Genomic DNA, 22,342 nt, shown 5'->3' with positions numbered 1-22,342 from the left:
AGAAGAAGAAGCCTTCAAAACAATGAAACCTTGCTGTTTGCAATCACATGGATGAAACTGGAGGGTATTGTGCTAAGCAAAATAAGTCAACCAGAGAAAGATGATTATCATATGATTTCATTCACATGTGGAATTTAAGAAACAAAACAGAGGCTCGTAGGGGAAGAGAGGAAAAAACAAAACAAGATGAAATCAGAGAAGGAGACAAACCATAAGAGACTCATAAGCATAGGAAACAAATGGAGGGTTGTTGGAGGCGAGGGGTAGATGCATGGGGTCACAGGGTAATGGACATTAAGGAGGGCACTTGATACTATGAGCACTGGATATTATGTAAGACCTCTACCTCTGAAACTAATAATACATTTTATGTTAATCAATTGAATTTAAATTAAAAATTAAAAAAGAAAGAAATCAAAGAACTATATAAATGAAAAGATATTCCATATCCATGGATAGGAAGACTTGATATTGTCAAGATGTCAGTTCTTCCCAATTTAATCTTTAAACTCAACTCAATCTCATTAAAAATATCAGCAAGTTATTTTGTAGATATTGACAAGGTGATTCTAAAGTTTATATGGAGAGGCAAAAGACCCAGAGTAACCAGTCTACCATAAGAACCCAGAGTTAGAGGATTGATACTACCTGACTTCAAGACTTACTATAAAGCTATACTAATCAAGACAGTGTGTAGAGCCTGGGTGGCTAAGTCAGTTAAGCGTCTGTCTTTGGCTCAAGCCATGATCCAAGGGTCCCGGAATTAAGCCCTTGCTCCCTGCTCAGTGGGGAGCCTGCTTTTCTCTGCCTAGCAGCTTGTGTTCCCTTATACTCTATGTCACTATCTTTGTGTCTCTCTTAAATTAAGAAAGAAGAAGACAGTGTATTATGGTACTGGTGAGAAAACAAGTACATTAATGGAACAGAATAGAGAACCCAGAAATAGACCCACATAAATAGACAGTTGATTTTTTAGATGGAAGCAAAGGCCATATAATGGAGAAAAGATAGTCTTTCAACAAATTGTGCTAGAACAAGTGGACATCCACATGAAAAAAAAAAAAGGTGAGGGGCACCTGGGTGGCTCAGTGGGTTAAAGCCTCTGCCTTCAGCTCAGGTCATGATCCTAGGGTCCTGGGATCAAGCCCCACATCTGGCTCTCTGCTTGGTGGGGAGCCTGCTTCCTCCTCTCTCTCTCTCTCTCTCTCTCTCTCTGTGTCTGCCTCTCTGACCTCTGTCAAATAAATAAATAAATCTTTTTTTTTTTTTAAGGTGAAATGAGAAAGCTCTCTTGAAAGGTTACTGTGAAGGTCACCTATGACAAGAACAAAAATTGCCCAACAAGTTCAGTGGACTTCAATATTCCTAAGTACCCATCTCCACAGGAGTGTCATATGAAGGGTCCAGTAATTTATGTCAGTCACTTCAGTCCTGCCAATCCACTGGGTAGGATGCAATATCAGCACATTGGCCTCAGGAAGCTCTGCAACCCTTTCACCTTATGGGTGATGTTCCCCATAATCTTCTGCTTGCCCCTGGCTGAAAACAGACTTCACCTGCAGAAGCCAGGCCCAACTCTCATTTGATTAAGTGTCTATTAGACATAAAGCCTTTTCTTAAAAGGACGGCAGGGGGAGCCCGACTCTATTAAGACACTGAGAGGGGCACCTGGGTGGCTCAGTCAGTTAAGTGTGTCTGCCTCCCAGGTCATGATCTCAGGGTCCTGGAATGAGCCCCACATCCAGGAGTCAGCTTCTCCCTTTCCCCTTGCCCTTCCCCCCACCTCATACTCTCTCATTCAAATGAATTTTAAAATCTTAAAAAAAAAAAAAAAAAAAGACATGAGATGCCCATGAGTAACAAAAACATACCATAACATTAAATTAAGTAATCTGGCGGGATGCCTGGGTGGCTCAGTGGGTTAAGCCGCTGCCTTCGGCTCAGGTCATGATCTCAGGGTCCTGGGATCGAGTCCCGCATCGGGCTCTCTGCTCAGCAGGGAGCCTGCTTCCCTCTCTCTCTCTGCCTGCCTCTCCATCTACTTGTGATTTCTCTCTGTCAAATAAATAAATAAAATCTTAAAAAAAAATTAAGTAATCTGGCTTGAATGTATTTATCCTCATTCCTTCATTTCCAGGATTACGAGATCTAAAATTCATTCAATAGATCTGAACTGATTCAAATAGCAGCCTTTCCTTTATACCAGTTCTCCCAGTTGAACAAAACCCCAATCCATAGACTCTATTTTAACTTAGGGTTTAGAACTACCCACTGTAAATTATTAGGTTAGTCCATTTTGGAGTTCATAACCTAAGATAGAAATGCAGATGGTAGAAATGCCTAGTGTCCAGGAAGGATATTTTATTAGTGCATCATTTAGATTGTCTTAAAGTTTCATTTGCTATATTTCTTAATAGCTACAAACCTTGCTTTTAATTTATTAATGTGATGAGTTTAGCTTCAATATTATTTGCTTGTGGTCTGTTTAACCTTATACTGGATAGTTTCCCATAGCCATAACATTAGTTTGGGCCTCTTATGTTCCAATAATTAAGACTTTAAGCCATGCATATGTTGCAAGTCAAATATGAATCATGCATACCCTGTCACTAAGAAATATGAGGAAGCTCTTCCCCCAAAATCCTACTGAAGTTCTTGGTTCTTTTTCCATTGAAAAGTAAGAACACGTCAGTTATGGGGAATGTGGGGGTGTTTGGCCTCATCTAAAGGTACTTCAGCAACCCCACCTCTAAGTTCGAGAGCCACTGACCTCCAGGAAGATCACCCTCCCTGGTTCCTGGATCCCCATGCTATGGGAGAGGTCATCTTCCCTCCAAATTCAGCGTGATATCACAAAGATAGTGAGCTGGTTAGCAACTGTCCACTCTCTGGTCATTTTATTTTCTGAGATAACTTTTCTCTGAGGGTCTACTTTTTTCCCAGATGATCAAAATTGGGACCATCCACTCCCTTCTGAGCCACTTCTGTCCATAGGGATGTAGCAGTGCCCTCCAGCCACAGGACATTTCAGGATATACTGCAAGAAGGCCAACACCAGTACACAAGGCTCACATTACACATGCATGGTATGTGAACAGAGCTTTTGTTCTAGTACAGATTTAAAGTGAAGTCACAGCACCTGGGTGGCTCAGTCAGTTAAGTGTCTAAACCCCTACAACATGCAATGCAGACAAGAAGGAATGTCATTCTGGGCCAGCAAGAAGGAAAAAATGGAAATAAAGGTGTAATCAATACTTGAGCCAGGTCAATGGCTATGAGCTTTCAAGTCAGGTGGGCCAGGGCATGAATCCTCTGGACTTTTCCACCAACCAGCAGCGGACTTTTACCCTGAAGGTAACCCTCCTGAGCCAGTTTCCTGCACACCAGCAATGTAACTTGTACCTTGCAGAACTTAAATGATTAAAGACATAGTGCGGAAAAAAGGCAGACACTAAGACTCAGTAGTAAGGGCACCAGTGTTCTAAAGCCAAGTTCTGGCTTGGGCGCCTGGGTGCCTCTGTTGGTTAAGCATTGGCCTTCAGCTCAGGTCATGATTTGATTCCAGGATCCTGGGAAGGAGCTCCATGCCCTGCTTCCTGCTCAGTGGAGAGAATCCCTCTCCCCACTGCTTGTGCTCTCCCCCTCAATAAATAACATTTTTTAAATAAATAAATAAAGCCAAGTTCTGCCTCAACAGGCAGGAAATTTTTCACATCAGGAAGACTGTCTGGGGCCAGGTTGGGAGGGAGGTAAAGGTAGGGGCAGGGCACTGGGCAGGGCCAGTCACTGAAGCGAGGCCAAGGCCTAGAGGGAAGGAGCCAGTTCCCGGTGGCAAGCAGTTCAGACAGCTCCCTGCTACACCAGCCATGGTACTCCCTCTGCCCTGGCTCTCATGTTGCTGCCGTCGCCTCCTCCTGCCTTCCTGGCCCCCGGCCCCCCAGGGCTCCTGGAGGTACTGCTCCCAGAGCCCCAAGGCAAGCACAGAAGAGCAAACCAGCTCCACATGCAGTGTTAAGGTAAGGTCATCCCCAAGGGTATGTGGCAGCAGGTGTGGGGGGCAGATGGTAGGGGGGAGGATTCCCTTTCATCTCTTGTCAGGAGCCTGCTCCAAGTAGATACCACCCCCACCCCCAGAGATCTTGGCCTAGTTCCAATTTCCAGATCCCCAGCACCCTCTGCACCCCCAACCCCCCTAGACCTCAGGGTTCCCTTTGCCATAGCCCTCCCTTCTTGTAGAGTCCATTAAGTCCTTGAAGAGGAATTTCCCCTAACAGTTAATTATTTCTTAGTGGGGGTAGGGACAAGCCAGTCCTCTCCTCTGTATCCTTCCTTGTACACGGAATCCATTTATAACCCCTGAGCAGCAAACTGCCCCCACCCCCAGGCTTATGCCTGAAACAGAAGCTTCCTTGGCTTCACAGCAGATGACCATGTTAATCTAATAGGGTTCAGGGAGCCTGGGTGGCTCATTGGGTTAAGCCTCTGCCTTCAGCTCAGATCATGATCCCCGAGTCCTGGGATTGAGTCCCGTATCGGGCTCTCTGCTCAGCAGGGACCCTGCTTCCCCTCCCCTGTCTCTCTGCCTACTTGTGATCTCTGTCAAATAAATAAGTAAATAATCTTTAAAAAAAAAAAAAAATCTAATAGGGCTCAAAGGTGAGGCAGACCGCCCCAAGCCTCAGCCCTGTGCCCTGGCTGATGCTTCCTCCCCTCTGCCCCGCCAACTCAGGGTCCCCGACCCCGCCCCACAGCTGAGCTGGCTCAAGCGGAGGAATTGCTGGAGCAGCAGCTGGAGCTATACCAGGCCCTACTGGAAGGGCAAGAAGGGGCCTGGGAAGCCCAGGCCCTGGTGCTCAAGATCCAGAAGCTGAAGGAACAGATGAGGAGACACCGAGAGAGCCTAGGAGACGCCTAAGCTTCCCACCAGTTCCCACTTTACCTTCTAACACTGGAAACACTACATACCACCCATACTGGGCCTTTGGGTCAGAAACATCCTAGCCCCTCCCAAGCCACTAAGAAAAATGAAGACACCTCCACAAAGGGGAACAATTGGGAAGTAGCAAGGATCCATGGCCTCTGCATTCTTAGTCACATCACCCTCCCCTCTGACCCCTTGTCATCTGACCTGGGCCCCACAGCAGGGCACACAGTCCTTATAGGAATATACACTGAACCATGGTCCAACCTCACCCCAAATCCAATAAAGGGATGGAACACTTACAGACACCACAGACGCATGTGTTTTTTAGTTTTGTTAAAAAAAATTCAGACAATTCGGGAAATAGGGGTTTAGGAGTGGTGGTGATGCAAAAGGGGGAAGCCATGGGGTGGGGGGGGGTTATCAGGGGTAGGTGGCAGTAGTGTCTCCCTTCACCCCATGCCCGCTGTCATCTCCTGAACAGGGACGGACTGTCACATTCCAAACAGGTGGGTGAGTCCTCTACCGCGTCTGTTCAACTGCAGAGAAAACATGGCACAATTAGGACAAGACATGGACAAGACACGGACCAGCCCCCATGCATGCAGAGGTCTAAGAGTTTGTGGGTGCAGAGGATAGGATGGGAGTGAGGAAAGATAAATAGTCTGTCAAGAGAAAGAGACCTACAGGTCAACTAAACATCCCAACAGGGGCATCAAGATCAGGGGGACATGAACTTGCCAAGTGCCCATTATACACCAGAGACTTTAGGTACCTAATGAGATTTCAGACACACCAGGGAAAAAGGAGACCCTCAAGAGTTAAGGAGCCAGTTCCATGAGACCCATACTCACTGTAAGAGGAAATGTCTATCTCATCGGGCAGCTCACTAATATTGACTTCAAATCGATCCTGCACATCATTGAGGATCTTGGCATCATTTTCATCTGACACAAACGTGATGGCCAAGCCCTTAGTGCCAAACCGACCTGCTCGGGCCACCTGGAAGGAGACAGAGGGTAGCACTGGGACGACTCCCAAGTAGGAAGATTCGCAAAAGGAGGGGTGAGACAATTAGGTATGGAGACAAAAAATCAGGGAGCAAGATGGGACACTGGGATGCCCACATGGGAGTGGAGCTTACCCTATGCAGGTAGGTGTCAGAATCCTCAGGCATGTCATAATTGAAGGCAATGTTCACCCGCTCAATATCCATGCCTCGGCCAAATAGGTTGGTAGCCACAAGAATTCGTCGTTGAAAATCTTTAAACTGCTGATACCGAGAAAGCCTTTGTGAGAAAGGAAATTGGAAAAATGTTGAGTCCCTTCTCTCAATGGTCTCTTTTCCTTCCCAAGGACACAAAACATCTTTCCATCTCTGACTCACCTCTCCTCCTGGGGCATCCCTCGGTGGATGGCAATGGCTGGGAAGTTCTGCTCCACTAGGAGCTGGGCCAGGGCAATGCAACGCTGCACAGACTTCACAAAGATCACCACCTGGGTGTGTGACAGTTAGGGGGCGTGGGTCCATGTGCGATCCGTGAGAGATTATGTACAAGAAGAGTTTTCAGTAACTCCACTCTTCTAAAGAAATTCATCCTAATCCCCATCACATATTCCTCCTCTGTTCTAAATGTTAACTTAAGCCTTTCTTATTCAGCTCTGATTTTTCCTGAGCAGACATGCTGCAGAGAGGGTACAGAGAGTAGTAACCAAAACTACCAGGTAGAATGTAGCTAATGGTAAAAATGAGAAAGTGATAAAAAATAAAACTGAAGTCTGGAAAGATCATGACCAGTATTTCCTACTCATTAGAAACAAATATAAGCAATCTACCTTAATTTCAGTAAGTTTTTGGTGCTAGTAAATCCACAAAACAGGTTAAGTGATGGGGCATTTCTTCTCAGTAAATAGCATGAGAAGAAACAAATTTAAAAACCTAACAAACCCAAAATGTTTTGGAATTTTTACAAGCTTATGAAATCCCCTCAAGAATTTTCTAAGAACTTTCTTTATTGAGCTTTTTCTTTATAAAACACCTGGCTGTGACAGCGATGTAACAGAAAAGCAGCTCTCACCTTGTTTAAATTCTCATTTAAGGGGCACCTGGGTGGCTCAGTGGGTTAGCCTCTGCCTTGGGCTCAGGTGATGATCTCAGGGTCCTGGGATCAAGCCCCGCATCAGGCTCTCTGCTCAGCAGAGAGCCTGCTCCACCCTCCCCGCCTGCCTCTCTGCCTACTTGTGATCTCTGTCAAATGAATAAATAAAATCTTTAAAAAAAAAAAATTCTCACTTAAAAGAATTGCATTTAAAGCCAATTTCTCTACCGTTCTCGCTCACATTACGGCACATCTTCAATAAATGGATACTTAACCAGGTTTCTGCTACAGTTGGAGACGTGCTCATCCACCTACTGGACCTTGAACAACTGACCTGATTGAACTCAAGGACATCGAGAAGGTCAAAGAGCTTCCGGTTCTTCTCGTTGTCCTTCAGTTTCACGTAGTACTGCTGCAACCCATGCAGCGTCAGCTTCGTCTCATCATCCACGAAGATCTCCATTGGCTGGGGGGGGAGGGGGGGAGTAGGGGTGGGGAACGGGAGGAGGGCAGAGTGGGGGGGTTAAACCTGGGGGGGTGGAGGAACTTGATCTCCAATACACCCCATGGGGGGATGGGGAGAAGAGAAAACTGAAAATCCCACCATACCCCCAAAAATACCCCTTTTAATGTGGTCTCTTCCACATTAGCTCTAATTTCCTTCCTATCAGACATGAGTTTTAAGACTGCCCAACCTCAACCAGGCATGGGAAGGGAACTTTCCAGAAAGGAAAAGGAGCAGTGGGAACCACCCATTGGCAAGATGCCATTACCTCAAAGGGAGGTGCCAGAGTAAAGAAAATGGGAGATGATCCCCAAAGGGAGAATGTGGTCTAAACGTCTGGGTACTGGTGGGTCAGAGTTCACTCAGAGATAGTTGTAAAAATACAGGGGAAGACAAGGATTGCTTCATTAGAGTATTCTCTTAACTAAGAGAATGAGGAGGCACCTGCGTGGCTCAGTGGATTAAGCATCTACCTTCAACTCAGGTCATGAGCTGAGAGTCCTTGGATCAAGCCCCTCATTACACTCCCTCCTCAATGGGGAGTCTGTTTCTCCCTCCCCCTCTGCCCCTCCACCTGCCAGTGCTTTCTCTCAAATAAATCTTTAAAAAAACAAAACTAAGAAAATCAGATCCACATCAGGAGAATGGATATCTTCAGATCAGAATGCTACAATGGACAGTCTCAAAAATGCCATGAAAGAAAAGCAAAGGTTACTCAAGTTGAGTAACAACTTGCCCTCAGACTACACGGGAATAGTTTAGATGGCACTGGTCTCTGAACTAAGAGTCAAACCAACTAGAGTATTACAGGGATGGTACCATTAAATGGTGTTAAGAAACAAATTCAGAGCAGCAGACACATACTCATCCGCGCGCATACACGCACGCACATACACACACACACACACACAAAACCCTTGAAGGGGAGGAAGGCAACATAAAAAAAATATAAATTGACACAAAACTCAACTCCTGAGTCCAAGCTTCCTAGCACTCTTCACTAACCTGGGGACATAATTAACATGAACACCCAGGGTCCAAGATTTCAGGAAAGGAAGTGTGGCACAGGAGAAAACCAGAAGCCCAATCCCAGAAAGCAGGCTAGTACAGGCAGGCTTTTCAAAAAGTTCCATGGCCTCCTTCAAATCTAATCCTAGCCCCAAGTATAGCTAAAGACAGTTAACACCCCATGGGAAGGAGCAGTACGGGATGGGGAAAGAATACACTGCACTGTGTATACAACAGGCCCCATCTAGCCCCAAACCCTGACACCCACCTGGTCACATCCAAGTGGAGCTCCTCACTTTACCTTTCCCATATCCCTCTCCTCTGAGCATTAAAAAATTGTTTTAAAAAAGAAAAAAAAAAATCTACCCCCCCTTTCAGGACACCCCTCCCCCCAACACATATGGGGGGAAACGGGGAGCACGGCACGCCTTGGATTCAGGAAAAAAACCGGGAACGGAAAAAGAGGCTGGTTTGGTCCTCAGCTTCCTGGTCAGCTTTCCCCGCGGCCTCCGCTGCCGCCATCCACCGCTGGGTGCCGTCCGCATTTCCCCCGCCGCTCCACGGTGCTTCTCTGCTGCCGGCTCACATCAACCGAGACTCCGGATGGGTGCGAGGAGGTGTGGACGGGAAGGAGTAAGGGATCGGGGACTGAGGTGCCAAAGGCCCCCACCCCTGGAGGTGGGGAGGGAGCGGATTCATTTGTGTTGTTTGCTCTTCTTCTGGACATGCCCTGCAATCTGTCTGTCCCTCTCTTGCTCGCCTGCCACCGGGAGGTTATGAGTTTTGGGAAGCAGAAGGCTCCAACTGTCGGCTCGATGCCACTTTGAGGGTGCGTGGCTGTAAAGGACTATGTAGGAGATGACGGGTGGGTGGTAGGGCAGAAAATTCTGCCCTCCCCCAAAAAGAAAGAGGTTCAAAAATGCTGTGATGGAAAAAAAAAAAAAAGGTCGAAGACTACCCGCTCTCAAGTTAACCCGACCAAGTCTTCCGGAGTTTCCCTGGCGCCCGCGCAGACCCTAACGCTAGCTGTCTCTGCCTCTGTGTGTCTCTTCAAGGAGTCATCACTCCCCGATGGGCACGTGCCCCCTTCTTGGCACTTGAAGGACAAGGGAGTCTGGAGGAAGAGGGCGCGGAAGGGGAGGAGGCAGTGGGCAGGGAGTGGAGGGAGAGAAGGTAGAAGGGTATTTACGTCTTGCATGAACTTGCGGCAGACGGGACGGATCTCTTTGCTCAAGGTAGCACTGAACATCATGACCTGCTTCTCATGGGGGGTCATGCGAAAAATTTCCTGGACATCCCGACGCATGTCTACAAGAGAAAGGAAAAAAATCATAGGAGAAAAAAGCATTATGTCAGAGACAAAGACCAGAGACCGCCTCCCCAATGAGGTGAAGACTGCTGGAATAGGGTAAGCAAGATTCATTTCACAGAAAGACTGGTCTCAGGTACTCTATTCACTCTATTCACATAAAATCACATCCACTGCAGTATCCCAGTGGAATCTGAAATAAAGACTCAGGGATCCGATTCCAGCTTTGTTTTAACCAGGCAATGGTTTTTTTTAAATGATTGTTTTAACCAGTCAAAAAGATAATGAAACCCTGAATCTCACAATTCTGATATGAAGATGAAGCCCACAGCAGAGGCTCACAGGCCTAAAACCCTTGAAAAATGCTTTACAAGGCCCTCCTCCCTTTCTCCCCTTGCCCAACTTTTCACAAATACTGCACACCTAATTACATTCTAGCTGTCAGAGTCCATTCCATGTTTCCTCTGGATTGTACTTTCTATCCAGCCAGGCAAGTGAGATCCCTCTATCTGAAGCCCACTTTATGGGTCACCATCTGTAACAGCCAAAGATATCTGGAATGACTTATCCCTGGGGCTATGTCCATCCCCACTGTCTCGTGTATTAAATGTGGGTTCTTACAGGTGATTTGCCTTTCTTGTGACATACTGGATTACAGAAAATCCCATAAACTCTCCACATTAATCTTAGGTCTAAAGATCTATTCAGCTATAAATTCTGATATATGCTGTGCAGGGGATGCGAGAAAGTAAACAGTTGTCCTCTTTCAGTTTATTATCTCCCCAAACATCCCCAATGAGAAGCTAAAAAGGAAAGAACAGTGGTGTGACTAATGTCTAAGATCAGCAATCACTCCTCTCAAAGAAAAAGAAACCTCCATCACAGAAGGGAAGGACAAAACACACCTCCCCTTGATCACCAAGGCTGCTTAAAAAGCCTAACAAAAACCAAGAGGGGAACCAGAGCCATCAGTCATGGGTGATAGATTAAGAGTCATCCTGGCACTGAAGTGCTCCTGTAGCAAATAAACATCATCTGGCTCTGAAGGGCAACTCCCAGATCACTAGCCCCACCCACCGTTGCCACTCACCGAGCTGTTCAAGCATCTTATCACATTCATCCAAGATAAAGTGTTTAATGTGTTTGAGATTGAGGCTCTTATTTCGAGCCAGGGCGAGGATGCGGCCAGGGGTCCCCACAACAATATGCGGGCAGTTCTTCTTCAGCACCTCTTCATCCTTCTTGATAGACAGACCACCAAAAAACACCGCGACCTATGTTAACCCAAGAGAAAACAGTGTCTCACAAGCAAGGAAAGAGTCCAATCTCCCCACAGTTCCCATCCTTTTAATCTAAATGAATTCTTAGAACATTTCAAAGCTACAAGGTATATTAAACATCACCCAATCTAAAATTTTTATTTAGATTTTATTTTAAATTTTATTTTGATGCCCAAACACTGAAGCTAAGAGACTTGCCCAAAGTTATGTGGCTAATCAGAGCAGTCAGGACTAGCATTTTCTTCTGACTTAATCTAATAATCTTCCTTCCCCTGATTCTGTGGCCAGACTTCATTCTAAGAATGAGGATAGCAAGGGCATCTGGCTGGTCAAGCATGTTGACTCTTGATCTCAGGGTTGAGTTTGAGCCCCACACTGGGTGTAAATTATAAACAAATTTAAAAAAAGGGGGGGTAACAAGAAATCACCAGAGCAAGGTATCACAAAACACTCATGATGGAATATCAAGTTTTTTCCTAACTAAACTCAGATATTTCTTTTACTTTCTATTTAAAGTAGACTCCATACCCAGTGTACAGCCCAATGTAGGGTGTGAACTCACAACCCAGGATATAGAGTCTGATGCTCAACTGGCCGAACACCCCCAGAGCCTCTGAACTCAGATTTTTAAATGCCTTTTTGCATAAACCTTATGAAATTACTGATTCAACATAAACATATTATTCCACATTAAAAACATAAGGGGAGGGTGCCTGGGTGGCTCAGTGGGTTAAAGCCTTGGGCTCAGGTCATGATTCTGGGGTCCTGGGATCAAGCCCCAAATCGAGCTGGCTCTCTGCTCAGCAGGGAGCCTGCTTCCCTTCCTCTCTCTCTGCCTGCCTCTCTGCCTAATTGTGATCTCTGCCTGCCAAATAAATAAATAAAATCTTTAAAAATAAAAACGTAAGGGGAATATTTGTTGTGGATCTGAGCCTTAGTACACTATCAAATGACACCAGAAACTGCTTTCTAGTTTCAAAGAAAGAAAAATTAATCACAAGATGAGACTGTCACAAAAAAACTAAAATCACTTATTACAGGACAACCAAGTTTGCAACAGGATACACAAAGCCTATCAACTCAAAACAACTTGCCAAAAACGTTTAACTTCAATTAATTAAGCTTTCAAATATGTATTTCAGTTTAAGGAAATTAGAAAGAAAAAACTTAAACAACACCATTAAGGGAGTACCAGACAAACCCACACATAGGCTATTCTGTAGAACTAGCCCAACCTCAAACAAGTCACTTCAGCACAATTTTTTAATTCATTTTTTTTAAAGATTTTATTTATTTATTAGACAGGCAGAGATCACAAGTAGGCAGAGAGGCAGGCAGAGACAGGGGGCGGGGAAGCAGGCTCCCTGCTGAGCAGAGCACCTGATGCTGGGCTTGATCCCAGCAGTACCCTGGGATCATGAACTGAGCCAAAGGCAGAGGCTTGAACCCACTGATCCACCCAGGCGCCCACTTTAGCACAATTTTAAACAAAAGTAAGAAAACGTCATGACAATTTGTATTCAGTCTTTTTTTTTTTTTTTTAATTTATCTGACAGAGATAGCAGGTAGGCAGAGAGGGGGGAAGTAGGCTCCCTGCTGAGCAGAGAGCCCAACGTGGGGCTCGATCCCAGGACCCTGGGATCATGACCTGAGCTGAAGGCAGAGGCTTTAACCCACTGAGCCACCCAGGCGCCCCTGTATTCAGTCTTAACACAAAGAATATTCTCTTTTGGGGCACACGGGTGGCTAAGCTGAAGAGCATCCAACTCTTGATCTCTGGGTTTTGAGTTTGAGCCCCACCCTGGGTGTACAGATTACTAAAAAAAATAATAATGATAAACTTTAAAAAATTCTTTTAGGGGCGCCTGGGTGGCTCAGTGGGTTAAAGCCTCTGCCTTCGGCTCAGGCCATGATCCCAGGATCCTGGGATCAAGTCCCGAATCAGGCGCTCTGCTCGGCAGGGAGCCTGCCTCTCTGCCTACTTGTGATCTGCCTATCAAGTAAGTAAGTAAAATCTTTAAAAAAGAAAAAAAATTTCTTTTAAGCCACATAAGCTAGTAAACTAGACCTACAGAGGAGGAAGTGCAATCCTTGCTCGCTAATGAGCCCAACAATAAATGTTTAAACAATCATAACAATAGAAACTTCTCTGGTTTTCAACTTTTTAGAATCAACCAGTAACAAGACCACCTGGTGGAAGAACAACAATCAGACAATGTAAAAACCGAAATAAGCGTAACACACACATACGGCATTTAAATTATCTTTAAGGAATTAAAATTAATTTTCGTGTAACAAAAGAATAACGTAAACCAACTACTCTTTCATGAAAAAAATCAAAAACATCTGGAATTTGATAAAATGAGAGAAGAACAACTAATACTTGGTGTCACAGAACCATTAGGGAAAAAGAAAAAAAAACGTTAACTAACAATTACCTTCTGTGAAGTGAGATTAGAGATAGGAGAACACAAGTCTTCTATTACAAGGCCTTCTACATTACTCTAGCATGTTTAGCCCACACAGATATTATTGCTACTTTGGCTTTTACTACTACTTTTTATTTAGTTTAAGACTAGTTTGGGGACGCTTGGGTGGCTCAGTTGGTTGGACAACTGCCTTCGGCTCAGGTTGTGATCCTGGACTCCCGGGATCGAGTCCCGCATCGGGCTCCCAACTCCACAGGGAGTCTGCTTCTCTCTCTGACCTTCTCCTCGCTCATGTTCTCTCTCACTGTCTCTCTCTCAAATAAATAAATAAATAAAAATCTTTAAAAAGACTAGTTTGGCTCCATCAGTTAAGCATCTGGCCTCCACTCAGGTCATGATCCTGGGGTCCTGGGATTGAGCCCTATGTGGGGCTCCCTGCTCAGATGGGAGTCTGCCTCTCCCTCAGCCCACCACTGGCTCCTGCGTGCTCACTCTCTCAAATAAATAAACTAAATCTCTTTTTTAAAAAAAAAATGACTATTTTTAGGTTAGGGCTAGGAACTCAACACATGAAGTAATGATTAACAGGAGAAAATCCCAATAATCCCAACAAAATCATTGTTCACCACATCCTAGTGGACAGTAGGAAGTTCTACACATCAGTGCTTCTCAAACTCCAGTTACTTGGAGGTCTTGTTAGAATGCATATTCATACCCAGTAGGTCTGGGGTGGTACCCACATAATCTGCATTTTCATCCGAACTATGGGCTTGGGGACCACACTATGAAAACTAAGATTATATATGGAAGGGGCGCCTAGGTGGCTCAGTGGGTTAAAGCCTCTGTCTTCAGCTCAGGTCATGATCCCAGGGTCCTGGGATCGAGCCCCACATTGGGCTCTCTGCTCAGCGGGGAGCCTGCTTCCTCCTCTCTCTGCCTACCTGCCTACTTGTGATCTCTGTCTGTCAAATAAATAAATAAAATCTTTAAAAAAAAAAAAAGATTATATATGGAAAACCCAACTCTATTCTGTTGTGGCCCCCAAACATCTTTCAATTTCCTGCCATTTTAAAGAATCCTCAAAATTCACACACAACACTAGAGATATTTTGGCGCTTCCAGCCTTCTCTTGCTAAAAACCAAAGCAAACTAGCTTCTCCAAGATTAGAACATAGCAAACATCTTAAAATTACAATGCGTATTCAAAAGTGAACCCTATAACGTAAATCTCTTGCACACCAAAGTCTGCAGAAAACTACCAACTATTATTACCTGTACATGACTTTCACATAAAAGTAATTTAACAAACTGTGGACATGAAGACTGCTAGTCTACAAATCTTCAATGCCTTCAAAGCCCCACACTTCACCCTCCCAGGTCTCTTTACCCTGGCTTACCTTGACATTGGGCATGTATTTAGAGAAGCGCTCATACTCCTTGCTGATCTGAAAAGCCAACTCCCGAGTGTGACACATCACGAGCACAGACACCTGGGGCCGGGTGAGTAGATGGAGACAAACAATATATCCCTTTACTATGCCCTCTGGGGAAGCAAACCATCACAAAAGCACATCTGACAGATCATAAATGACTTCAGTTCTGAGATCTAAACTACTAACCCCATCATTACCATGTAATATCCCCTATGGCCATCAAAGGTGACAGAAATCATCTTAGCAACAAACTCTGAATGCATCACAGGGCTAAGACAAAACACCCCTCTCAAATATTTCTAACCAAAATGTCCTCCACAGCACTCTCCCCAAGTATACCTGTCCAGTAACTGGCTCCAGCTGCTGCAGTGTGGCCAGCACAAACACCGCTGTCTTCCCCATGCCTGACTTGGCCTGGCACAGGACATCCATTCCCAGAATGGCCTGAGGGATGCACTCATGCTGGACTACAAGCAGGGGAGAAAAAATAAATAAATTAGACTTCAGTCTCCAAGTAACTCCACCACTTTTTTTTTTCACCACGCCAAGCCTATTTTTCACCATTCAATTTCTTAAATGGTTATCAATTTCCAGACCCTTTCTACCTCTCTTCTCCCTCAAATTCATCCCAAAAGCAGGCCTTCCTAGTTCGTTCTTGCTTTAGCCTCCAACTCCAGTGCCCCTTCCTCCATCCTGCTAAAAACCGTCTTGCACCTACCAACAGCTCACTTTTAGTGCTCCTGACTCTGTCCCTATCCTCCTTAACCTGTGAAAATCTAGGACATGAGTGCCTGCCCCAGGCTGTTTCTCCTACTCAGCTTGCCACGCCTTAGACCACGTAACCCAGCAACTCTGAAGGGCTTGGTAGCTGACCCAGAAGCCACCCGCTTTAGATCAGCCATCAAGGTTTCCAGAGACCAGAGCTGGCCTGGCCCAACAGAGAGGGACTAAAGGTCCAACCAGCTCCTCTCTAGACTTTCAAAATTAGAAACCTAAATGACAAAATTTAAAAAAAAAAAAGTAAACAAGAAGAATAAACCAGTCACAAGAACAAATGGCAGACCCCTTAAGTTGCTTTTCAAGTATCATATATGGAAAGACAATCTATATAAATCTTTGCTACTGCTAAAATAATTGTTTACCCTTTATTTCCTGATCTAGCCTAAAGTATGTATCACCTGAGGGACTGTTGAACACACCTATTTCTTGTATCCTTTGGGAGCCTAATGAATACTCTATACTGGAAAAAAAAATTTACCTTCTGATGGATGCTCAAAGCCACAGTCGACAATGGCCCGGAGCAACTCTGGCTTCAGCAGGAAGTCACGAAAGCCAGAGCTGTGGATGGAGACATAGGAGCCCTTCACATCCTTCTTGGCAGGGGCCTCAGCCCCATCTCCCCCAGCTGCTGTCTCCACCTCATCTTCTTCATAGTCCAAGAGCTCATTGTCCACATCATTCTCTGCCATAACTGGGCCGGCAGGGGGAGAAGGGGAGGGGTCTCTGGATGGGTTCACGCAGAGTTAAGTGAAAACAAGAAAAGTGGGGGCTTGAGCAACAGTTTAAAAAAAAAAAAAAAACACCTAGTTTGTGATAGAAGAGCGAAGAGCTAGGGAAAAAACAGATGGAAGACTTATTAGTCACAAACAAAGACTTCACCACCTCTTTCCCATCCCCACACTCTTCCCACTTTCCCTAAACTATGACACCTTTACCTGGGAAAAAAAAACTAAAAGGACCACAAAACATAAAAGCAAGAACAAATATAACACAGTGGCCCTAAGTGATGTAATTAAGACACAAATCCCCGGGACGCCTGGGTGGCTCAGTTGGTTGGACGTGCCTTCGGCTCAGGGCGTGATCCTGGAGTCCCGGGATCGAGTCCCACATCGGGCTCCCAGCTCCATGGGGAGTCTGCTTCGCTCTCTGACCTTCTCCTCGCTCATGCTCTTTCTCACTGTCTCTCTCTCTCAAATAAATAAATAAAATCTTTAAAAAAAAAAAAAGACACAAATTCCCAAAAAAATAAGAATCAGAGTAGCATAAACCAGAAGTAGGAAGGCGAGAACCAGCATATGAATTCCTGATCTGTAACAGTAATGAAGAAAACAGAAAATGAAAAGCAAAATATGAGACGGGAATAGAGAATGGAGAGAACAAGATAACGAGAAGTCCTTAAAAGAAACACTGCGCTTTCCCTATAATCTCCCTAACAAAGCAGCCATCAGTCAAGGGTGATAGATTAAGGTCATCATTGCAGAAAGCGCTCATTTCTCAAAATAAAAACATCATGTGGCTGCCATCTACCTCCCACTCCTCAGTAACCTCCTTCTAGTGCATAAGAAATCCCTGCGTGATTGACGGGGATGGGGGGTGTAAGAGAAACGGCTCAGCCAGAAAAGTATTCATCTCTTTTCCATATATGAGAAGGAAGAACTACTTGAGAGAGACGCTCACTCCAGCTTTAACAGAAACCGTAGCAAGGGGTCTCACATCACCCTTGCGTTACTTCTCACGTGGACTCCCTTTCGAAAATCAAACAATGACACCGTGCATAAACAAGCGGAACATGTTCCAAACAAAAGTTCTAAGTCCAGATGAGAAAAGTCCAACTAGGCCCGGAAACCGGCTTCTCCCCCTATTCCCACCTTGGGCCATCAAGTGGATCCAGAGAGAAGAGAAGGTGAAAAGAGCCCCGCCCTCCGCAAATGCCCGGGACCAGAGAACACCTAGCGCCGCCTCTCACCATCGCCAGGGCCTCCGATAAACAAGGAGCGCAGCAAAGGAGCAGGGAGCAAAAGAAACACAATGGCGCTGGGGCCACCATCTTGGATTGGGCCCCCTAGCATCCCTACCTCTTCCCCCGCCCCCGACACTCTTAGAGCTCTGAAAAGGAATGCGGGCAATAGAAATAAAGACCCAGCTAGGCCCCAGGGACCCGACCATAGCCTGTGGAACGGGTATCAGGAGTCCATTGGACAGGATGACCGCAAAGAGACGCAGATGGAGGCGGATGATACTGAAGGCCAAAACTTACCTGAGCAAGGCGAGCGCATATGGCGGCGGCAACAGCGACGAAAGAGGGAATCAGCCTTCACTTCCGGTTCTCGGCTTCCCTCATCCCCGAGCCTCCCGCCTTCTCGCCTGCAAGCGCGCAGGCGCAAGGGACCGGAAGACGATCTTTCCAGAGTCAATCGTTTCGCGTGCGGTGGGGTTGCCTTTAGAAAGTGCCTGTATGGATTTTTCTTTTTTTTAAGCCACTTCTAATTCCTCCGCTACTGCAAGTAACAAAAGACATTAAGGAAACTAGCAACTCCCGCTGTTACCTTTTTTCTCTTATCCTCGTCTACTCCACGTCCCTCACCTCTTCCCTTAGGTTCTTGCCGGGCAGGTCTTCTCTCTAGGCACCTCTCCGTGGGCGCCCCGCTCGGTGGAACAGGATGGCGCGGACTGAGAGTTCCCACGGGGTCCTTGGCCCGGTAGTCAAGGTGACCCGGGTGCGTCTGCGCTATAGCTAGTCTGACCCCAGCTGAGAGGTAGGAACGAACGTGAAGCGCGCTCCTGGATCCTCACCCTACCCTTTTTCTCAGGGGTGGAGACAGTGAGCGGCATTTGCCCAAAATAATGTTGGTCCACGTAGTTTATGCCCCAAGGTCCCTGAAGCTGATGGGCAGGAAATTCGAGGCAGGAAGTTGTCCTGAAACCACTGAGTTGGGCACCGGGTGGGGTGGGGGGGTCTAGTTTCCGCCTCAAGTGTTAAAGATAAATGGCAGGGCTTGAGGGTTACACAACATCCCACAAATATTGTTAACTCGACCAGAATGTCCTTAGCCCCGCTGCCAGCAGCCCCATTGTCCAGGTTGAATTTTTTCCTGAATATCCCAGTCTTTAATATCCCAGTCTTTGATAACGCCTCAGAAGTCAGATGTGATGTCTGATGTCAAAAATGACGGCAAACGTTTGGCTCTTTACCTGTTATCACAGTTAATTGTTTAACAGTAAGGAATAGGTATCCTTATTCCCATTTTATAACAAGCAAACAAATAAAGCAACATGTCCAAAGTAACAAAGCTAGTGAGGTGACAGAGCCAGGATACAAATACATTTTATTTCTATTGTATCCTGCCTCCCTGCTTGAGTCTGGTTAATAATTACACTGTGGATTACCTCATTGGTTCAAATCTTTCGTTTGGTGGGACGCCTGGGTGGCTCAGTTGGTTAAGCAGCTGCCTTTGGCTCAGATCATGATCCCAGGGTCCTGGGATCCAGGCCCACATCAGGCTCCTTGCTCTGGAGGGAGCCTGCTTCTCCATCGGACTGCCTGCCACTCTGTCTGCCTGTGCTCCCTCTTGCTCTCTCTCTCTCTCTCTCTCTCTCTCTCTGACAGATAAATAAAATCTTAAAAAAAAAAAAAAAATCTTTTTGGTGAAGCAAGCAGTGCTTTCTGTGGCCAAGAGAAATAACAGTGATTCAAGGATGGTGCCCTTCTGGGCAGTTTTTCCGACCCTAAGTATTCCAAGTTTGGAGGCACCTAGGTAGCGCAGTCTGGTAAGCGTCTGCTTTTGGCTCAGTTCATGATCCCAGGGTTCTGGGCTCCAGTCCTGCATCAGACTCCCTGCTCAAGCTTCTCTCTCTCCCTCTGACCCTGCCTGCCATGAACGTTCTCTCGCTCTGCTCTCTCTCAAATAAATAAATAATCTTCCTTTTAAAAGGAAAGAAAGAAAAAGAAAGCAAGGTAAGGGACAAAGAGTGCTTGTTCCTTCAACAGTTTTTCTCTATACCTGCCATCTATAGTTCTCAGGTTCCCAACAAGTAACCACGTATGTTCCTCACTTTAGAGAAATAATAACACACTAGTATCTTTTGTTTTTCCAACAAGTTTCAAAGAACAGCCCTTTTGGGCATCTGGGGAATATGTAAATAAGGAACAAGAGAGTGACTGAAAATGAGAAATGCTGAAGCAAAAGGAAGCTGCTTTAACACACCAGTTGATTTGCCCATAGTTCTTTTATTGACACTTTTTCATTGTTACAAAGGGAAGGATATTGAGAATGCAGAAAGGAAAGCCATGCATACAAGGGAACATAGCATCACTTTAGGTCTCAGGAAGCAGTGAGCATCTGATGGGTCTTTGGGGAAATCGGAAAAGGGGAAATCCAATAAAGACATAACATAACTTAGAGACAAAAAGACAAAGAAATTCAACATCTTCCTGGAATCACAGTAGAGAGGCTAAGTGAGGTCTTCATTACTTTTCAGGGATCATAAAGCTCTGGGGAGAAAGAGGCAGGAAGAACTAATTCTTCAGAGAATTATTAGGGTCACAGAATGAATAAGAATTAGAAAGCCATTGACAAATAAGAGGAAACAGCTGTGTTTAGGTTTTGGCAGGTGGGCAGGGAGTAGTAATAATGCCATAAAGCAGCCATTTATTGAATCACAGCTACTGTATGCCAAAAACCATGCGAGGCTTTTAACAGAGTGATCCCTAATCATTGCAGCAACCCTATAAGGTAGGTAACATCGTTGCCGTCATCGTCGTCATCATCATTATTTCAGTCCTGTAGAGGAGGACACTGGACTACAGGTTAAGTAGCTTGTCCTGTCCCAGCAAGTGGCAGGGTTGGGAAAGGGACCTCAGTGTCCCAGGCTCTGAAACCAAATTGTTTTCCACATCCTGACTTCTCCACACTACAAATTTTAAGAGGAGTTGGGTGAGGGTGACTTGAGAGTTTACAAGGTCCCAGTGAAGGTTAAGGAACAATAAGGAGATTCAGATCTGAACAGGATAACTTCTAAATGTCACAGAATTATTGGATCTTGCCCCTAGAATTTCCAGGGAATGGAGAGAAAGTGGGAAATAAGCAGCGAAGATGGTGGGAGGTAATTTTGATTGGGGGATTGATTGAGAAAGGGAAATGGAAGGGAACAGTCAGGCCCTACAGTGGATCCTAGACAGCAATCCGGTAGTTGGGGTGGACCTGGGGCCTGACGTCGCAAACCATGCCAAGAAGTTGGGCCAGGATGCGTTCTCGGTTTCTCTGCTGAGAGCTCTGCATGCCCTGCACCTGGCGTCTTGTAGCCTGTTCCACCTCAGCCGACAGGTTCCCCTGGGAGCCCATGGCCTGGGGGGATTGGGAAAGGGATAGAAGAGAGAAAGGCAAAAGCAGAAACAGAGAAAGAAGGGTCCAGGCAGGTGGAGAAGATCCTGGAGCAAGGCCAGGAAGAAAAGGCCTTGTCAAAACCACCCCCATCCCATGGAAATAGCCAGACACCAAAGAAAGCAATACAATTCTCCTTCCTTTGAGACTTGACATGCAACTTCATCCTAAAACAGACTGTAAAACCCCCACCACCTCACTATACGTGACCATAAAACTCTGCCTTCCACCCCAAATGACATTATACTCCACATAGATGGTGGCAATTCCCCCCAAAAGCTGTACAAGTCTTTCAAATGTCTCAGATTCTCTTCGTTATCACACTTCTTTATCAATAACATGGCCCCTGCTAATGGTCCCCTTCAGCCCTTTACCACCTTATTTTCTTGTACAGTCACCCTGTCCACACCTTATCAGATACACCCACCAACTTGCACCCTGGAGTCCCTTCTCAACTGTCCCACAACTCACCGCCTGCTGCTTGCTCTGAAATTCCTGCTCCCGCTCTCTACGGTACTGCTCCACCTCCATCTGTGCCTCCTCCTTCGCCTGCTTCAGACGCCGGGCCTTCCCTGGAAGCAAAAGAAAAGACAGAGGGTGGGGGTAGACCCCCTCACAAAACAAGATAGTATGGTCATTCCTTTCCAGAAAGTTTTTCTGCCTTCTCTGAGCCAACCAGGTGCTAGATTTTAACACCCACCCATTTCTTTCCTCCTAATCAGCCATCCCAGCCCCAGCTTCCTCCCCACCAACCTTGGATTTTCCCAGGGACTGGAAGGTTTATTGTCCCCCCACCCACCCAATTTTCTTTCCAGACTCCTAATGGAGAGTGGAGGAGACTCACTCTTTCTGGCATCTGCCACCTTCTCAGCCGCCCGCTTCTCGGCTTGCAGGAGCTGCTGGATACCCTGGGACTGACTGGCCATTTCTGTGGTTATGGCTGATGATGTTTTGGATGCTACTAAGGTACCAGATGGCTACCCCACCCCACCCCCAACACACACACGTACACCGCCTACTTCTCTTCCACCAGCTCCTTGCTGCAGTCCTCCACTACCCCTGGGTCTTAGTGCTCCCCTTTTCTGCTCAGCCTTCCGCACCGGTGTCTCCCCCAAACTGATCCTCCATTGATGGCTGGCCTCTTCTCCCAGGTCTACACTGGCAGTACCCAGAAGGACCACCTGGGAGCAGCAGAGA

At 46.0% G+C, this 22,342-nt stretch overlaps 3 protein-coding genes and 2 non-coding genes across 6 annotated transcripts; 1 reads left to right on the top strand and 4 right to left on the bottom strand.

Moving 5' to 3' along the window:
• Positions 1-3,796: 3,796 nt before the first annotated feature.
• On the top strand, positions 3,797-5,234 carry MCCD1 (mitochondrial coiled-coil domain 1). The gene is made up of 2 exons (XM_044256892.1): positions 3,797-4,016; positions 4,730-5,234. Exons 1-2 carry the CDS (start codon positions 3,867-3,869, stop codon positions 4,913-4,915), a joined length of 336 nt encoding a protein of 111 aa, XP_044112827.1. The 5' UTR covers positions 3,797-3,866; the 3' UTR covers positions 4,916-5,234.
• An 8-nt stretch (positions 5,235-5,242) lies between these two features.
• Positions 5,243-18,249, bottom strand: DDX39B (DExD-box helicase 39B). 2 transcript variants are annotated; one of them, XM_044256816.1, is made up of 11 exons: positions 18,022-18,249; positions 16,243-16,593; positions 15,324-15,451; positions 14,949-15,041; positions 10,933-11,116; positions 9,723-9,841; positions 7,355-7,486; positions 6,309-6,418; positions 6,066-6,210; positions 5,776-5,923; positions 5,243-5,460 (listed from the first exon to the last, which is right to left on the bottom strand). In XM_044256816.1, the coding sequence occupies exons 2-11, from the start codon at positions 16,451-16,453 to the stop codon at positions 5,444-5,446; spliced, it is 1,287 nt and encodes a 428-aa protein (XP_044112751.1). In that variant the 5' UTR covers positions 16,454-16,593; positions 18,022-18,249; the 3' UTR covers positions 5,243-5,443. The 2 variants fall into 2 exon arrangements, with proteins under 2 accessions (XP_044112751.1, XP_044112759.1); XM_044256824.1 differs by lacking the exon at positions 18,022-18,249 and adding an exon at positions 17,731-17,820.
• Positions 10,806-10,882, bottom strand: LOC122898285. The gene has a single exon (XR_006382955.1). It is a non-coding gene; the product is annotated as a small nucleolar RNA SNORD83 (small nucleolar RNA).
• On the bottom strand, positions 17,204-17,281 carry LOC122898284. Its single transcript, XR_006382954.1, has one exon. It is a non-coding gene; the product is annotated as a small nucleolar RNA SNORD83 (small nucleolar RNA).
• Positions 18,250-19,972: 1,723 nt separating the features above from the next.
• On the bottom strand, positions 19,973-22,171 carry ATP6V1G2 (ATPase H+ transporting V1 subunit G2). Its single transcript, XM_044256879.1, has 3 exons — positions 21,990-22,171; positions 21,617-21,717; positions 19,973-21,109 (listed from the first exon to the last, which is right to left on the bottom strand). The coding sequence occupies exons 1-3, from the start codon at positions 22,069-22,071 to the stop codon at positions 20,936-20,938; spliced, it is 357 nt and encodes a 118-aa protein (XP_044112814.1). The 5' UTR covers positions 22,072-22,171; the 3' UTR covers positions 19,973-20,935.
• Between the last annotated feature and the right edge of the window lie 171 nt (positions 22,172-22,342).

The sequence above is a fragment of the Neovison vison genome, chromosome 1, assembly GCF_020171115.1.
Source record: "Neovison vison isolate M4711 chromosome 1, ASM_NN_V1, whole genome shotgun sequence".
NCBI classification, from domain to species: domain Eukaryota; kingdom Metazoa; phylum Chordata; class Mammalia; order Carnivora; family Mustelidae; genus Neogale; species Neogale vison.
Note: the sequence above shows the minus strand (reverse complement) of the source record. Positions and strands in the feature narration are given on the sequence as shown.

Bases quoted from the DNA above. Each gene is read 5' to 3' on its own strand.
- DDX39B (XM_044256816.1), bottom strand. From the start codon at position 16,453: ATGGCAGAGAATGATGTGGACAATGAGCTCTTGGACTATGAAGAAGAT. The intron at 15,042-15,323 runs GTATACTTGGGG...ACCCGGCCCCAG, and splicing joins TGGAGCCAGTTACTGGACAG to GTGTCTGTGCTCGTGATGTG. The intron at 6,211-6,308 runs GTGAGTCAGAGA...TTTCTCACAAAG, and splicing joins GGGATGCCCCAGGAGGAGAG to GCTTTCTCGGTATCAGCAGT.
- ATP6V1G2 (XM_044256879.1), bottom strand. From the start codon at position 22,071: ATGGCCAGTCAGTCCCAGGGTATCCAGCAGCTCCTGCAAGCCGAGAAG. The intron at 21,718-21,989 runs GTGAGTCTCCTC...TTTTGCTTCCAG, and splicing joins GGTGGCAGATGCCAGAAAGA to GGAAGGCCCGGCGTCTGAAG. The intron at 21,110-21,616 runs GTGAGTTGTGGG...CAATCCCCCCAG, and splicing joins TTCAGAGCAAGCAGCAGGCG to GCCATGGGCTCCCAGGGGAA.
- MCCD1 (XM_044256892.1), top strand. From the start codon at position 3,867: ATGGTACTCCCTCTGCCCTGGCTCTCATGTTGCTGCCGTCGCCTCCTC. The intron at 4,017-4,729 runs GTAAGGTCATCC...CCGCCAACTCAG, and splicing joins GCTCCACATGCAGTGTTAAG to GGTCCCCGACCCCGCCCCAC.